Here is an 18,205-nt window from a genome sequence, read left to right as displayed (position 1 = left end):
AATAAATGTACAATCACTATTCAAAAGCAAAGTTTCTGAACTGATAGTACTTATAAAGGGTCATATTAATTTGAGATCAAGAACTGTTTTTTATTTAACTTCAAACATTCAATCTAGTACTTCTTCCTCACATTCTCATTCCATTTTAAGTTTAAAGCTTGATTTGGCCCCATTGAACCTGACGCGAGTTTTGCAATTAATGTCCTAAACCTCATTCCCATTACTCTAACAACTGTTCTCTTCATTTTCCTTCTGTTTATGTCCAGCCTCTATGTCCTTATACTTCTGTTTCTTCCATGTGGATATCATCTACATTTCCCCTTGCCTGGTATGTCCTCTGCATTGTCATTTCTCTCTTTAAAAAAGCTTAAAGAAAGTGCAAGTATATAGGGGTTTGAAAAATCTCATGATGTGGGATAGAGGAATAGAGTAGACTGATGGTTTTCAATCCATTTTTGGACTCTCAGAGCCCTACAAAGTTTTTCTTTAGAGGCAGTACCTAGTAACAAATTTAAATCTACTGACGATATGGTGGGTTGGGGATTTTATTATTAATCAACTGACATGGCCCTGCCAAAGTCTGTGGAGTCCCAAAGGCTCCTATATCAAAGGTTAAAGACCACTGAACTAGATCTTGAGTTATGGAAGGAACTTCTCTATAATTCTGTGATGCGCTCACCTTATGTTAAGTAATTTCACACTGTTTATCTGTTCAGCGACATCATAAAGCACTAAATCCCAAAGAAGCTTGCATTTCCACTCTAATGCATAAATTCAAAATTTCCTATTAATATAAACTAACAATGATTTATTTGTAACAAACAACAAAAATCTTTCCTAAAAACCCACATGCAAGAAATTTACATCTCAAAGACATTTCAAACAATTTCTAATAAATCCTGCTTAGAAGAATGCTTTTAAGAAATTTATTTGTACCAAAAAAACCCCCACTTTAAAAATAATTCTCAGCTAAATGCAGAATCATGATTACCCCAACTCCAGCTCCTAATAACCTCAAGCCATAAAAAAGCCTCAGCATAAAGAATGAGGTGCATTTCTGTGTTCCAGAACAAGAAAAAAAAATACTGCTACCACTTGCATATAGCTGAGCCTATGCCTTTAAACAAGATACGGGACAACCTCTATCAGGGGCTGTGCTTGTGTCATAGCTTCCACGTTCAACACAGTTACTACTATGCAATTTGAATCACTGGGCTTGGGTTGGGGGCAGTTTTCGTTTTTTTTAAAGGCTAAACTCTTGGAAAACATTCAGGATTTATCAAAGTAAATTCAAGATTACTTCAGTAAGATCACTGGCTGAAAACTTTAGACACATTAAAAATACCTCTGAAAAGAGTCAGCTAGAAAACACCACTTTATGTTATTTTAATCTATTCTTTTAAAGGCAAGCGGCATAAGTTGGCAGACAGCAAAACCCTTATCCACCTCCCGACAAACTGGTGCCTTCAGCCACCAGACTACAGCTGTGTTTTCTCTCTACCTTTTTTAGTATTCCTTTCTCTCTGATTCAGTAGGAGAAATGTAAGATAGCTCCCATCTCAGCCTTCCTACAAGGCCAGTTCAAGAGAAAGCAAGGTCCAGCGTGAAATGCCAGCAGATGCATAACTGCTCGGCCTGTCCCACGTAACTCGCAAGCCTAAATGCCAAGCCAGGCAACAGTAGTAACAAAGTTATAGCTTCTTGGACCTCCAAGTAAACCTGTACTCTTGTCACAGCACCTTACAGGGAGGGAATGCTTGCTTCCAAACTAACCTTCGAATTCACACCTCCTTCCTGAGAAGGCACTGTAAGTACGAGACAAGTACCTCCCAAACTCTCCATGAAACCGTAATAAAGCAACCCAGAGAAACATATTAAGCAACGTTTTCAGCAGAACTAAAACCTAAACAACAGTGATTTGTGGTGGTTCTCAAGACCGATTGGGTTAAGTTATCATTCAAAATCATACACAAAGCAGTAGTTTATACAAATGCAGTGATTTAGACACCTTAAGCTAAAGTAATTTCAGGCTCTGAACTCCAGTATCAAATAAATACCTCAATCTGGGATGCCATTAGATGCCCAATTCTAAAAGAATAAAGCAATTTCTGACATGTCCCATCTTAAGTATTCCTTTATTAGTTACCGTGGGAGTCTCCCCTCTCTGCACAATGCCTAAACTCTGCTTTTAACATTTCACTTCCACCATGCATTATTCACAGAGGTTACACACCAGAGTCCCTTTGTACACATGGATGCCAAACTTCATTACTATCTGAAAACTATCATGAACCCTTCTGGAATTAAAAATAAAAGGAGTAAGCTTGGCCTATTTCAAACACTTGGCCCTACAGCCAAGGGAAGTCAGATAAATGAAAAGCTAATTTTTTTTTCCTATTTAGCATATTCCTGACTACAGGTAAGGTCACAAATTTATCTTCAAGTTTTTAATTTACAGAAAAGATCCAGTAAGCAAGTGATAAACAACAGGAAAAAGTGTTTATAACTATCTCACTGCTGAAAAACAGTACTATCAAGTGGCAGCGATGAAAGTGTTTTAGCAAGATTATTATTGCCAACAATATGACAAATTACAAAATTACCAAACTACAAAATGGTAGTAAGACGAAAAATAATCTAGCATGTCAGTTCCAGATATATTGGAAATGCTTAAATACATACAAACCTAGTAAAATTCAGTCCTGAAAAGACATCTTAACTCTGAGGGGTTGGGTGTTCTTTTTGGATGAGAAACTCACTTACCCAGATTTCAAGTCTGTAATCCGTAAACAATTAGTAGCATCCAGTCCTACTTTTCCATTTCTGACCACACTGGAGATGAAGGGCGAGAGCGCTGGAGAAATTCTGTTCAAGGCAACCTCAGGTGACATTTTAGTATGCTCCTTCCCTTTTGTCTTGAGCTGCACAGGGATGGTAAAGGGAAAAATAATATAAAAAAAAAAATCCTACTTATTTGATGTAAATTCACATGCACTCTGCAAACATCAAAGGAAAAAAAATAAGCATGCAAACAACCGGAAAGTAACTGCAGTGTGCACAGGTTTATAAAGAAAAAATAAACACAGGTAATTTTTTGTCTCCTACTTCTGCAACATTCAATGAAGGCCGTTTATTCAAAGTCAAGATAAAAACAGACTTATGTCCAAGGCTCCTTTAATTAAGATCCTATCCTTATGAGAAAAGAAATAAAATTGAGGGACATTCTGACACTTCGCAGCCAAGCCCTTCTTGTGAGCATTGCCATTAGGAGTCTGTAATTGACAAGGCACATTTGTTCTGCTTGCACTAACATCAATGGGACTTACATTACTGATCGATAGGACCAAGGGTTTGATTATTTCTCTGTAGTCTCATTTGTAATTTCTAATATCACTAGCGTAACCATAATCAGTATTGCTTTTACATTACTTCATTAGCTATTTACAGCATTTCACGTTGCCTTTTAAAGGCTAACACTGCTTTTCTTTCAGCGGTATCACCATACTCTTTGAAAGGCATCTTCATTCACTGATCAGGAAACTAACATACACATATTTTAAGCATAGTTTTTTCAGAAGTGCTTGCAATTGCATGACCTTATGCTAAATCAGGCCACTAAAAACACTTTAAGAACCTGCTGCTTTTTAGCTGAAATACAGAAACTGAGCAAACACATATTTTAACTCATTGCACCACAAAAAGGCTAGAGAATGTGGACAACAACAGACTGCGGTAGGAGAAGTAGGAGAGAAGAAAAGTAACCTATTAAAATGCTAACTTAACATATTTGATCATATTCTTCGGCACAGATGTTCATCTGAAAATTAACTAACTTGACAGTTTCAGAAAACAAAGCTGTAAATGGCTCAAGGTAACATAAATGTGCCACTGACAAGCGGGGCAGAAGTGCTCATACTTAATGTTTGACCATTAGAAGATTTTTTTTTTAAATCCATTTAATTGCAAACCACCAATACATACTGTATTTACTTCCTTACAAAATGCTGCATATGGACTGCTGTGTTCTATAACGAGAGTGTGAACAACTCATGGCAATAGTTGCAGTTTTCTGTTGCTTCTAACACTCAGTTTACAAGCATTAGTTGGTAACTAATGGATATTCTACAAACTGGTAATTCCCTGTAACTGGTAGCAACATTAAAGTTACACATTTTGGTCTCATGAAGGTCATTCGCACTGAAGTAGTATGAAGCAATGTTCAAGAAAAGAGTATTTATCCTAGCTATTCAGAATGTATCTGAATAAAGCAAAGGTCAGGCACTTTGTTAACAAAGACTAATAAAGACTTCCTAAAAATAATCTTTAATACACTGGTTCTTACATTTTATGGCAGTAAAGAAGTTGGAGACTAAATATCTATGTCTTAACATATAATGTGTTCTCTTCCTATATACAATTTGCCATAAGTGACAATAGGCAACAACTGAAGTTTGCTTAGCAAACATCTACAGCAATTTAAGATGCTACCTCCTGTTTTTTACTTTTCTACCAAAACTTACTGCCCACTCACCTTGATTCTTCCCCAGATGAACTGAGAGAACGCAAACCCATATGTGACCTATTTCAATGCAAAGTCCAATGGCTTAGATTGAACCGCTAACGAAAGGAGTTTAAACTAAAACAATACTTTGCACAAGACAGGTTAAAACAGGGCACACATTTCAGCCTGCCAGCTCCACTGTAGGGAAGAGGAATTTCGAGCAGAGGGGCAGCGGGACTGATAAAAATAAGAACTTCTTAAACCATGAAAAACATGCTGAAAAACAAGCTTCCTTCCAGCAATCTTAAAGTTGTACACAAAGATCTCAGAATTGGTTCTGATAATGCCTCATTTTAAGGGGACCGTAAGTGTTATGAGGGTAGAATTGGGAGACACAAGAGATACACATGGTGATCAAAGGTGAACAGATACACCTTTCAAAATGAACTGTAGGATGAGATTCCTTATCTTTTTCTTAATAAAATATATAGATATTGTCAACACAAGATGTAAAGACTGCTAGGCATTTTTCCTGGTTTTATTGCATGGTTTCTTCAAGATCCACACCACCTTCTACATAACACTCCAGATACACAATACTTAGAGGGTCACTATCAATTAAACTCACCAATTTATTTTGTAAACAAAGGTCTTTACAAACTATAACACAATTAGCACCACTTTCATAAGTTTCAGTTGTCATACACCTATTTTTTCCCCCAGCTTAATTTTCCCACAGTACTGGAAACAGAACACAAACAAACTCAAGGGAACTAACAAAAACAAAATTCACTAGACCGTTTCCCTCCCAAAACAAAACACTTGAAAGAAGTAAACAAACTTAATAGTTGAATCCTTTTAGATTCAGCAGCCTATCATAACGACTTCAGGCAAATGTAACATATGCTTCACAGTAACCATAAAAGCCCAGGCACCACTTAGAGCACCAGAGAGAGTCCGGATGCAAGATATTCTGTTCCTCCCTCACCAGTGATGGCATTATATGGGCATTAAGTGAAGCTCTAAGAAGGCAAAGGTGAATACTGCGATGGAGGCCTTGAAGTGCGAGGGAACCTTTCCTGTCTAACCCTCTCGGCTTGGCTGTCGGCAATCTGGTTTTGTGGTTTTCACTCTGAGGGTGGCTGTAACAGGTGTCTGCGCCTGAGGAAAAGAAGGGACCCACGACCACCTCCACCACCCGCCACCGTGCCCGAACACACCCCCGCCTGCCAGCCCGGAACGCGAGCGGTAACGTGGATCTGCGGAGCCCCGAGTAAATCCCCAAGTTCCCTCAGCCTTGGCACACCGGCCTGGCCCCTGCCAAGCCCCGCTCCCTCCCTAGCCGGGCCCCAGCTGCCGCCTCACACCCCCCTCCACGCCTCAGCGAGGCTCCCTAGGCTACGTGCAGGCGCGACGAGCCGGGGCCGCCCCGTGCGAAGGCGGCGGGCCCGCCACCCGAGGCGCTGCGTCCCGTCCCGCCCCGCCACGGCGGCGGCGCCCGGGAGCGGGCCGGGCGACCGCCGGGCGGTGCTTAGGCCAGTCACCGCCCTGGGCTGCACCGGCCCCCGCGCCGCTTCCTGGCCAGCTCCTCCCAGGCCGGGCCTGCGGCCTCCGATGCCCCCCTCGCCCCGAGTGCCCCTGGGCTGGCGGAGGGGGCGGGGGCGGGGGCCGGGGCAGAAGCCAGCCAGCCAGCCAGCCCGCCCGACCTGCCGCCCGCCGCGCCGCTCCGCCAAGGCCGGCAGGGGCGCTGCTCCCGCCCGCCCCTCCCCGGCCCGGCCCGGGCCCCGCCATACCTACGGCGGCCGGAACACAGCCCCTTAGCAACGGCCGCGGCTACGCGCCCGTCCCGTCCACCCGCGCCCGGCGTGCGCGCCCCCGCTCCCGCCCCGCCGCGCGGCGTGCGCGCCTCCGCCCGCCGCCGCCGCCGCTCCCCGGGCCGGAGGGGTCTTCACCGGCCTCGATATTGGCGGCCACCGCAGTGCCTGGACGGACCGTCTCGCCGTGCAGGCGTGGGGCTGCGGTTTCGTCGCGGCCGGAGCGGGGCGGGGGAGAGGGGGAAGACGGGAGAGGGCGGCCTTGTCAGCAGGCGTTCGCCAGGGGCACCCCTCCCGGCCGAAGGCCCCTGCGGACCGGCAACCGCTACCTCCCCCGCCCGTTGCCACAGGCGACGGGCGAAGCCGCCGCCGCTGTGGTGGCGGGGCCTGACGCGAAGGCCGGGTCCAGGGTCCAAGGCCTGGCCAGCGGGGCCCGGGTTTGCCCCATCCCTGGCGCTATGGCCGCTGAGGTGGTGGTTGTGGGATCCTGTATGACCGACCTGGTCAGGTTAGTACCCGGGGGGACTCCCGCAGGCTGGCAGGCCCCGGCGTGGGCCCGGTTTCCTGCTCTCAGTGGACGGAGAGGCCCCGAGGTCAAGGGAGCGCAGGGCGTCACGGTGCCCGGGGCAGAGCAGAGGCTCCCTGCGCTCCCAGGGGCACGTTGGGCCGGGATACAGCCCACCCCTCCTGCCCTGGGCCAAGGCAAGCGGGTGTCACGCCTCCCTCCAGGCCGGGACAGGAGAAGTGGGGGCGGCGCCAGGTGGGGCGGCGCGGAGCTCTCGGTCCTGGGCAGCGGGAACTGAGGCGAGGAGTTGGCTGCGGCGGGGGCAGGGGGAAGGAGCAGAGCCGCCGGTGGGGGCGGCTGGGCCCGGGTGATGTCAGCCCTGCAAATAATACTTTGAAAGAAGACTGTGGGAACGGGGAGAAGTTTGAACGTGTTGTCTGCTGGAGCTTTGATCAGCTGTCTGTAACTTTAGGGAGAAGAGAGACTTGGGTTTGTGTTTTCAGCTGTGCTAGGTGGCTCGGGATTAGCCTTGCCAGAAAAGCAGCATTTCATAGTAACCCGCATGGGAGCTCATGAACTCTGATACTCTTTATCAGCAGAGGAGTTTGAAACAATTTTATGAAGGTAAATAAAGCTGGTCAACTGTAACACGTTTTTGGTTCAAAGCACTTATCTCCACTAGAAAAGTGAGAAAGAATGCTTAATATTGCAAAGAAACTGAAGTTAGCTCCTTGAAAAAGTATGTTATAAGTTGATTACTTGCAGACAACATTTTATGTGACACTTGGAAAGAAGAGAAAGAGAGAAGGCCTCCCAAGCTATTAATATCCAAACAGAACTAGAAGTGGAAATAGGAAACCCTCAAAAATTTAGCACCTCTGCACCCCAAAGCTGGTTTTTAAATTATGAAATCCTTTTTTAAAGGAATGTCTTAATTTTTATTAATTTTCTGGGCATTTTGCTTTTAGAATTGGGGACTTGGGTCTCATTGTCTTTTATTTTTGTACATAGGTAAGGTTTGGAAACTTCTTTTACAAATTAAAGTACAGAAGTTCATGAAAACTCTTGGTTCCACCCGGCTGGGTTTTATAGTGAATACTAAATATCAGAAGAATTCAAGCAAAGTTGCAAGAGTTGGCAACGATGCAAATACTAACCTAAACTGGCTGACCTTGTCAGCCCCAGTAAACTTGCAAATCAGTCTTTGATTTGCACTATTTTAAACACATCTGGTTTTAAACTATATATGCAGACTTGGTTAAAATAGGATTTAAAAGTATATGTATCTGGACTGCATCAGCTTGTCCTGCTGGGAATTCTGTGGTAAAAAAAAAAACAATTCCTCAGTCTGAATCAGCAGACAATTATATCAAAGCCTGTGGGTCAAGAAAGTGTAGAATACATGATTAGAAGAATATGTTGAGGAGTAAGTACAATTTAGGCATAGACATGCATTGCAGAAATTATGAAAACCCTTAAATAATCATAGAACCTGTGTCAGAAAGATTTAATGCTTTATGTAATCTGCAGAACACACTGGCAGCTTTCCAAGAAGAATAGTTGTCTTGTAAGTCAGAGTAAGAACTTGTAGAACTGATCTTGACGTTATGTGTGAATGAGCTATCAGATGCTTGTGACGTTATATTAAAATATAAAACATGGTGCTCTAACCTCAAGATGTTCCTTTTCCTGTCTCTCTAAAATGTGGGAAAAAAAATCATCAAAAATTGTCTACCAGTTTAAGCGCTGCTGACAGCCACAGCTTTGGGCTTTTTCTTGACACTTAAACAAACAAACAAAAAAGAAACCTCTCATTTTTTTGGCTGCAAGTTTGATATGATAGAAATACAGTCATTTATTTGAAGCCATATTAACTAGCCATACTGTAACCAGAGATTAAACCATGGGTTGTAGCCATAGATGCTGTTACACTGAGATTAAGTGGTTGAAGAAAAGCCATTTCACTTTTCAGTCAGCTGAGAGGGTTTCTTAAATTGTACAAATACTATCACAAGGATGTATGACTCACCGTTATTAACCTCTGCTTTAAGGAGCAGTGAAGGACTTTTTATTAGTGATAAGCTAATTTGCTTCAACTGAAAAAGAAGGGACAGCCTCATTCTTTCTGTTACCAGCACAGGACTTCAGGCACTTAATAAAATAAGAAAAAGAGTGTGTTTAAATTTAGCTGGCAAGAGTTTAATCTGACTGAAATCTCCATGTATTACCCATGTAGACATAGTTAAATGTATCCTGTGTTACAAAAATCCTGGCAAAATTACTGGAAAGTACTAAACTGTAGGCTGGGATGTGCCCAGGTGGAGAGCAAAGCTATGACATAGGGAACAATAAGCAAGCTTTATTAAATATGGTAAAAACTGCCAGGTTAGGATTAGTATTAATGCCAGGAGGGTATGTCTTGACTGTCTCTCTATCTGGGATTTAGAGGGAGCTGTATGTTCTAGGTTTAAAGCTAGGGTTCATTTCAGCAGGGATGAAAGAGCATCAGTTTTTTGCAAGTTTGTCATTTATGCTGATGTTTTCATTTGTAAAAGACATGGACAGCAATGATCATGTTAAATACCTATTACCCATTTGTGGGAGACTGAATAAATTAAATTAGGTCAGACACGTTTTTGGACACATTGTGTTTGATAGGCATATTCACCACTCAAGACTAAAGCCTATCTTTCCTAGAAGATAATCATATTGATTGAGACTGTGCCAGAGCTAGACAATGTTATGTTATAACTCAAACTAATAAAATACCATGTTGGCCTTCCAGAATACAATCTTGGCCCTCTGGAAAGCTGGAAGGTCAGCGTGGCAAACGTTAAATGGTAAACATTCCCAGGTCTGTAGAGGCAAGGTACCAAAATCAGAAAGATAAGCTTCAAGCTACCATTGGACATATGGTAGCCAGATTTGCCACTAAAAAAAAAGTTAGCATATAATGTTTTTACTCAATAGAGTAAACTAATGATTTAAAGTAGCATAATCTCTGTGTGAAATGGAAATGTACAATTTGAAATTTGCTATGTCTTACATAATGACTGAGATGGAAAAGTCTTCTGTTGAGGACAGTATTCAGATGTAATTTTGAGAAATAATCATATTCAGAAGAAAGGGTAGTGTGCCTTAAAATTCTTTTAAAGGGAAGGGGCCCAGTGGTTTGTCTTTAAAACACTGTTCTCATTGGAAATTCTTTTCTCATTGTCCTGTAGCGCTGCAGTGGCAGAATGTGGGTTTTCTAAAGTGAATTTAGTATAATCAAAACAACCTCACGTACATACATGCAATAAACCACACTCTTTTGGCTTAATAGGACCAGGAACAAAACATATTTGTGGTCACAATCAACACTTCATTGGCAATAGCAGGCAATAGTAGTAGAAAACAAAACCAGCATTATTCTATATGATCTAGATATCAAACCAGACGAGTACCATCCATTAAATAGTTTCTGTTCTGACTAATAATTGCAGACTGGTCGTGGCATTGGCATTTTAATTCATATTAAATCAGGACAAGACTAAACATATAAACCAATGAGAGTCAGACACACTAAAACAATTAAAATAAACAGGAGAAACTTTGGCATGGCAATTGAAAACAGCAGAAGCAAAGAACAAAATGTAAGATGGAAAAACAGTCTTTGGATAGTCACAACAGCAACAGTTTTTCACTTTAACTCAAGAGAATGAGACCACAGCCCAAATACTGGAAAACCGTGTTTGTTAGGATGTTCAAAATTTGAAGTCTTAGTTTTCTGTGGACCTCTTTCCTTCCCTCAGGTTACTTCACTCCCTGTAGAGAGTGAACTAAAAATTCTGCTTCCAGTCTCCTGTTGTAACAATCGTTAATAATTATTGCAAGTAGTAAACTGATTGACTGAAAGCATTCAGCAAGAGAAGAAAGATACGGCAGAAAAAGCATTGAGCTACAAAGTAGTATGTTGCCTGACTGGAGTGGACAGTGGTGACAAATACACATCTGGAATTAACATCCCAGAGTGGCCTGATGAACACATGGAATCAACTGTCCTAACCAAGCACAATCTCTGCTTGTGCAAAATGGCAAAGGTATTTCCATTAGTGAGATTCTACATCTTCCTCTTAAGCCTCTAGTGGTGATTATTGTCAGCAGAAGTGCTGAAGTAAATGGCTCATTGGAAATGCCCATGATCCAAAGACATGTCTGTGATTTCTTTTGTAAAGTGCAATATTTGGGACACTAATTTCAGGCTTTTTTTGTGAGAATATGGAAAGGAATTTTCTTACGTTCCTTTTGAGTGAGCAGGGAAAGCCTCACATATGACCTCATTTTCTTCTTTGCTTTGTTTCCAGGTCTTTCACATGTGTTCTCATTTCCACCATTTCTCATGCATGCATAGTCACCATGTTATGTTTTTTCTTGCTTTAATGGTTTTTTCTGCTCTTCAGCTTCTCCTAGCAGCAAAGTGTTCTAGAATCCTTCAAATCCATTTCATTTGTGTTTTTGTTTTTATCTGTAATGCTTCCCCTGCAGCAGCCACTCCTCATTCTAGTCAATCTGCTGTTGCCAGCAGCATGGGAAAGCACAACTGTGAAGGAATACAAGCTTAGTCCAGTTGAAGGAATTAATCTTTTGGATCCAGAGAAAGGCATCAAGGCATGAGAGGATGTGTCATCTGTGAATTGTTTAGTTTATGTAATAGTGAAAAATCTGGGCTTGATTTCAGAGCCTGTACTATTCCCTTGTCGTCTTCTCTGACCTAGCAAAGTTTGGGTGTGTAGTAAACGCAGGATGCGCAGGCTCAGTCTTTTGTTGTTCTGCCCTGATTTTAGAGGACCTAAATGTGGTTTAGAGAAACTGCCCTTTGCCTTCTCTTGCCTGGCAGGAAGAAAGCTGTATCTTGGGGGCTCAAAAAGAAAAATGGGGTAAAAATCAAGTTGATGAAATCCTCAGTAAAGAGATTGAGTCAGAAAATTGTGTGTTGTTCATATACAGCTTTTGAAGATGTGTAGTGGCCCAGACACTGTGCATCTGATGTGGGGCCTGATCCAAGCTCATTCATGTCAAAAGAAGCTTTTCACTGCTGTAAACTTTGTTGTTAAATTGTCATCCCCCCAAAATCTGAGTAATCAGTTTATTTTAGGGTGAGACACAGTTCAATGTTTTAGTGTGTTAAAAGTATTTGGTGTTATATTCAAGACCTGAAAAGCTCCCGACAAAGTTTCTCTAACAAAAAATGACAAAATATTGAAGAGGGGAAAAAGGAGGGAAAATGTCTGGTTGAGTGTTTCTTAAATTAACACAAAATAACTAGGGCAAGGCCGCCAATGACTTTTTTTTAACCCATTACAAGAGCTGCATTTGCAACCAAGGTTATGAACCCCAAGTGAGAGACAGTGCACCGTTGATCCCAGCTGGCACTTTCTAAAAGAAATTGTTGTTTGTGCAACAGAGGATGCTGTGGGTCCTCTCTGAGAAGGACTGATGGTGCTAGAACACCTGCTCAACACTTGTCTTTGGCTCTTATCCATGAAACTTTTTTTCCCCTTTCCTAAATGGAAATGTGGAAATTTTAAAAGTCGTGGGAAATATGAATGTGAAACTGGTCACACAATGTCTTTTAATTTAAGTGCAGCAGAAGTGTTGCTTTCTGGATTCTATTTAATTCGAACCTCCCTACCCTCTCATTCGATGTCTTCATTTGGTGTCCTAAGCTACTATGTACTGTAATTAGGCACTGTCGTTCCTTCCAGAAGCACTTCCATTTCAGCAATAACTAATACAACTCTTGTTTTTTAGACTTGTTTATCTAGTTCAGTTTTAATAGTATGTATTTAGTAGTGCTTTGGAGCTAAAGAATAGCCCTTGTGGTACTACAGTAAGGCCTGTAGTACGTGAACACCATAGCTGAAGTAATTTCTTTGGCTTCCTAGTAACCAAAAGGTAACACTATTTGTCCTACTATGCATTTGGAAAACATTTTGGAGTTGGAGGGGGGAAGAGGGAGTAGTCTCCTTTATAAAGATAGGAAAAAGGTGGAGAGAAATTGGAGGAAGGTCTTAAAAAGGGAAAAATGATAGGAAAGACATGAGGTTTTACTGCAGAAACTGTGAGCAGGCTGTGGAGTTGGGGTTGAGATAAAAGGCAGGGAAAGTACAGTCCTAACAGTGACAACTCCCCAGCTATCCAGAGGTCCTCTGGTTTTCTGCTTCGCTTTCTGCCAGCCTACTTGCTTTCTACAGTTTTCTCACATGGCTGCATGGCAAGGTTCAGGGAAAAGCTCGGTTTTAATCCTGCTATCTTCTCCCAGCACCAGCAGTTTGGAAGATACAGCACCTAGTAAGTACTCTGTTACCTCCTCCTTCCCATGAATGAGTTCCCAGCTGTCTGCTTCTGTTCCTACCAGCTGCAGTGTCTGGTCTGTGTAAGTTTGTAAATTGCTTTGAGATCCTTCAAGATGAAAGGTTCTACATAAGTGAGATCATTATCGCCTTCTACGTTTCTCCACTCCCTATTCTCGTCTCAAACTTCTTGTCTCATCTCAACTTGGGGTCCTGCATAGTACTCAACATTCCTGGCTCACAGCACCACAAAGCTTACAAATTTCAGCTTCCAGTCCTTGAGTTGTTTGACGCCTTTCCGAGTACTTCAGAGCTGAAGGTTAAATATATGTATTTTCCTGAGCCGATGCCGAAATACTTAGCACTTGCCACAGTGAGATCGTACTTCTGCATTTGCGTCTGACTTCATGTTATTTTGTGTGCTTCAAGAGACTGTATAGTTCTCTTCCTCCCACTTCTAAAGTACTTACTCATTCTAGGAAGCATTCCAGCTACGATGATGTTCTGTGATCCTACACTATATTCTTATAGCCATACTTTGTTCGTGTTCTTGTGGTTAAACTGTAAGCCTGTCAGGGCAGGGATTTCACTCCTGTCTGGCATAGTGAATTTATGGAGTGGAACCCTGACAGGAGTTGAGAGGGCTCTCTGTGTTCAAAGACTCATAGGCAGTCATGCAGTGTTTGGACAGGAGAACCCCTTTTCTGTTCAGCTGCACGTCTAGCTGTCGTCTTCATCTTCCATATAGTAAAGAGAATTTTTTCACTGTATAGTATCTATGTGTGTTTATTCCCAATGTCATTCACATTCCAGTTAAATTTCCCTCTTTCCTATGAAAGTGAGGTCGTCTTAAACCTGTGTTTATGATACTGCAGTCATTTCCATGGCAGTAGACTATGATATCATCAGTGGAGCATTATGCCTTTCCTATGTGTGTTAGCAATTAAAAATTATGGTTTGTGAGATAAAACTAGTGTTTACCAAGCTTTTAGGTTTAGTCCATGTGAGGCAGGGAAACTATTGCTTAATTCTCTAGAGAGTTCATTTGGGTAATGGAGCAAATGAATGCAGAAACATTTTGATCCTAGCAGGTGATAAGTTTTTGGGGTTATATTTTCCTAATGGGAGAAGAAAATCAGTTACTCCATCTTGTGTTCTCTTGCCTGGCAAAGAACACTTGTCTGAAATGCCATGGTACTCCTTATTTTTTTGTTATTCAGAGCTACTTAAATGCATGACTTAAAGTATCACAATTTTCTACTCTCATTAGACTGGCATTTTTCCCCTTCGGAGGTCAGTAAGCTATTATACACTACCCACAAAAGTAAAACAATGTGGTTATCAGTCTTTTCATCTTTTTAATGGGTGCCCTATTTGCCACCTATCAGTAGCTGAATCTCTTTGTTGAACCTTCCTAAGTACGTATACACTTTCTCATGGGTTGGTGACAGCAGAGGCCAGTTTCAACACTGTGATGACAAGAGAAAATTCATTCATTTAAAATGTAGTGTCCAGTGTTAAAACAGTTGCTAATGCTGCAAGATGAAAGCAGTGGATTGGCAACATAATTTATTTCATCCCTTCGAATACTTAAGAATTTTTAAGCCAAGGAAGTATACTTTTCTAAACAAGAGTGAAAAGGAAAAGAGATTAGATGAAAGTTTATAGAGAAGAACATCATCAGTCTAGGTTTTGCAACATGAGACAAAATTTGTAGTCATTTTTTGGTAATGTAGTTTAATTACAGAAATACACTACACCTGTTTACATTTCAGCCTGTCTGTTTTCCCACATAACAGAAATGAACCCTCATAAAATATCTGTTTAAATAATCTGGGTCAGAACTTCAGGAAAAAATCTCTAAATGGTGTGCCCTAATTACATATAAGACTTGCGTGTGTCCAGTTTCACAGAACGTCTAGGAAGTGAAAAGGTTCTCCCTGAAATTATTACCTTGTTAGTAACTACAGTAGAAATAAATTCCTTTTCCCATTGATGTTCATGGAAATGGAACCAGGCTGGAATGGAACAAAAGACAGAATTATTGTATGTAGTTTTTGGAGACTGAGATTACTGAAAACATAACAGACCTGGCCCATATTTAGTGAACATAAAGTCAGGTGATGTTACAGCAACCTTCTGAGTATGCAGCTGTCCCATCATTCTGCATTCCTGCTGAGTGTTCATCTATCTCTGGAAAACCCAGAGTGACACCTCTGTTTGAAGAAAATGAACAGTCAGGAAATAACAACATTATGATCAGGGAAAAGGCTGTTGGGATAAAAGCTTGTTTACCAATTGTCCAATATCAATGTCCGGAGTGAGGGGTTTGCGTTCATTTCTGCTACAGAAAGATGTCATTTTATCTCAGCAATGCACAATAGCATATGGCCATGGCTTCAGGTTATACCATCCCACTTTACAGATAGCACAACTGTTGCCTTTTGCTTTCTGTAGGTTTCTTAGACATGTGTGCAGTTCCAAGTAAATAGCATGCAAAACAGTAATACACTGGGCATTGGCATTGCCAGTACTTCAGGGTATTCCTTGGGCTTCTGCTGTATCCCAGTGATACAGATTGAATATTACATTGTGTTATGAATGTACCTATAATTTCTTGCTCCAGTTAATACTCTTTTACCATATAACTGCCACAGTTTTTTATTGTTTTGGTTATTGTCCCTGCTATTATTGGAAATTCTTTTTGACTATTTAAAATAAAACATCTCTTGCCTTTTCAGTTTGGAAGTGTTTGCCATACAAGATTCACTACAGTCAAAGGGGAAATTGTCTAAAGGAACTCCTTTGAAAATATTTGTCACAATAAACAGTTGTTAGGCACTATATTTTAACACCCAACGCTAAGAATATTGTATTTTCTCTCTGTTTATGAGCCACAGAATGATATGATTAATAGTTCTGTCTTGTTAATGAATTACTTGCTGGCTGTACTGTTAATGGAAATAACCATTTTCCTAGATGCATTTCAAGACATAAATATCTTTGGATGAATTTTAGTACTCCTGACAGTAAAGAGCTGCTGGCACAAATCAAAAGCTGCAATAAAAATTGTACAGAGTCGATGGTAACAAATTTGTGTAAAAACACTCTGGGCAGGCATATATATAATGTTGCCTCTAGGAGCTGTCTGAGCTGTTCTTCCCACAGGAGTTTACCAGTAAGGTTTTGTTTGTTTGTTTTATATGGCTCCAGTTGTTAGCCCCTATATCAAGCTGCAGTAAGTTACTTGATGCTGACATCCCTGGTTTCTTCCAAGCCTAGTATCATATACATTGAGCCTGAAGAAAATACAAAATGATTTTTCACTAGTATGTTGCCTGAGTAGGTGCAGCTTTATAGAACATGTTGATCTTTGTGACAACTAATTATAAAATAAGTTGGTAATATTCCCAAATATATCAGTCGTGTGCTCTCTTCTGCGTTTTGTTATTTCTTCTTTCCATTTCTGATTCTAGTTCATTTTTTCTTCTTTTTTCCTGTACTAGATCAATAGCATGTCACCCCTGAACCATCTATGATTTCCCCTTATTTGCCTCCACCTCTTCTTGTTGTCTTTCTACAACATGTTCTTAGAGTGCACTTTTCTATATTGCTCTTTTCCTGCCTCTCATCTTTCAAAAAAAACTTTTGCTTCCAAAGAATCATAATTCCCTTTTGCTAATTTATTCCATCCATCACTTGCTATATATACTTCTTATACTCTTTTAGATCCCTGTTTATACAAAATGTATTAACCTTGATAGTATAAACAGCAGAAAGAAAAAAAAAATGTTGATCTGAGCTGAAAATAAAGGATGGGAAGGAATGGGAAAGACAGATCAAGTTCAGTACTCGTGGAAAGACAGGCATTTTCCATGTTCTCAGCTGTAATGAGAGTAAATATGCCTGCCTTCTTCTAATTATCTGATCCTATTACTATTATTCTTTGTGAGTATCTTGTTAGTATTGCTCAATTTTTTTTATTATTATTTTCTTTTCTTTTTTTTTTTCCCCCAGAAAGAACAAAGTAGAAAATGACCTGTTGGGAAAAAGCAGTTGGTGGTTTTGCTGGAGCTCATAGTACTCCATATAGAGGCAGCAAAAATGAGCAGATTTTTCTTCAGTTTTCATTCCCTGTTGCTAATTAAATTCTGGGCATTAATGGAGACATGGGAGTTGTCCATTGGCAGGCATCACAAGCCAGGGTTCTACAGAATTATACCTTTCTGATTTGTAGAGATCTGCCTTTCCCAAGAGAGCTTAAACAGGGAAAAAGGTAAAGATACTTGCCTAGAGGAGATTCCTACATGTCACAGAGAGTTAACCTTGACCAGCAAAGCCCAGGCACCCACCACACCCCCCCCCCCGGCACCCTGCACATTCTCATCTTTGCCCCACAAGCCTTAATGGTATTGTAATCTAAGATTTTAGTAGATGCCTTTATAATTAGATTGGACTTCAGATAAAGCCTTTTTTTTTTTTCTTTTTAATCACTGAATCAAGGGTAAGATAGTTTCAAAGTAAAAACTTGTCTAGTGAAGGCACTGTGAATTTAGCCCTGAAGTGGTTGGGCAGTTGGACTGGATGATGGTTGTAGGTCCCTTCCAACTGAACTGTTCTGTCCTGTCCTATCCTATCCTATTGTCATATTAAGTTTAAATATATTGATTACCTTTATTATTTATGATACATTGAGTAAGTATATGCAAACTACGTATTTTTTTGGTTATACTTTTCATTTGTCACCCATATGGATTCTGTAAGAAGCACTGTACTTACAGACTTGATGAAAAATATCATACTTGCCAAAATTATTGCCCTGGGTATAAGCTTTTAGAGCAACATCTTATTGAAGAAAATTATTAATATTTGGACTGCACTGTATTTTGTCTTGATGACTATGTAGTGAGAACACATCTATGATGTTGCTCTTAATATTGTAGCCTGAAAAGCACAGTATGCTTGTGTGCAACATGCCTATACTTAATGGTGTGGGGGGGTCCTTTTTTTTTTAAATTAAAAAAAAAGACTGGAAGAGACTGACAGCAAG

The 18,205-nt window shown here is 40.9% G+C and overlaps 2 protein-coding genes across 3 annotated transcripts in view; one reads left to right on the top strand and one right to left on the bottom strand.

Annotated features, from left to right (window-relative positions):
- Positions 1–6,432, bottom strand: part of BABAM2 (BRISC and BRCA1 A complex member 2) — a 178,035-nt gene extending 171,603 nt beyond the window's left edge. The window contains exons 1-2 of one of the 2 annotated variants that reach the window (XM_054818835.1): positions 6,295–6,432; positions 2,764–2,921 (exon numbers count right to left, since the gene is read on the bottom strand). In XM_054818835.1, the coding sequence (XP_054674810.1) occupies positions 2,764–2,891 (128 nt within the window). In that variant the 5' untranslated portion in view covers positions 2,892–2,921; positions 6,295–6,432. Of the gene's footprint in view, positions 1–2,763; positions 2,922–4,531; positions 5,778–6,294 lie in introns of those variants that run through there. The other variant, XM_054818836.1, reaches the window with a different exon arrangement.
- Positions 6,433–6,604: 172 nt separating this feature from the next.
- The window catches only part of RBKS (ribokinase), a 68,240-nt gene continuing 56,639 nt past the window's right edge, over positions 6,605–18,205 (top strand). Inside the window, exon 1 of the mRNA XM_054818837.1 lies at positions 6,605–6,823. Within this exon, the coding sequence (XP_054674812.1) occupies positions 6,774–6,823 (50 nt within the window). The 5' untranslated portion in view covers positions 6,605–6,773. The remainder of the gene's footprint in view (positions 6,824–18,205) is intronic.

This window comes from Grus americana, chromosome 3, assembly GCF_028858705.1.
Source record: "Grus americana isolate bGruAme1 chromosome 3, bGruAme1.mat, whole genome shotgun sequence".
Classification (NCBI taxonomy): Eukaryota; Metazoa; Chordata; class Aves; order Gruiformes; family Gruidae; genus Grus; species Grus americana.
Note: the sequence above shows the minus strand (reverse complement) of the source record. Positions and strands in the feature narration are given on the sequence as shown.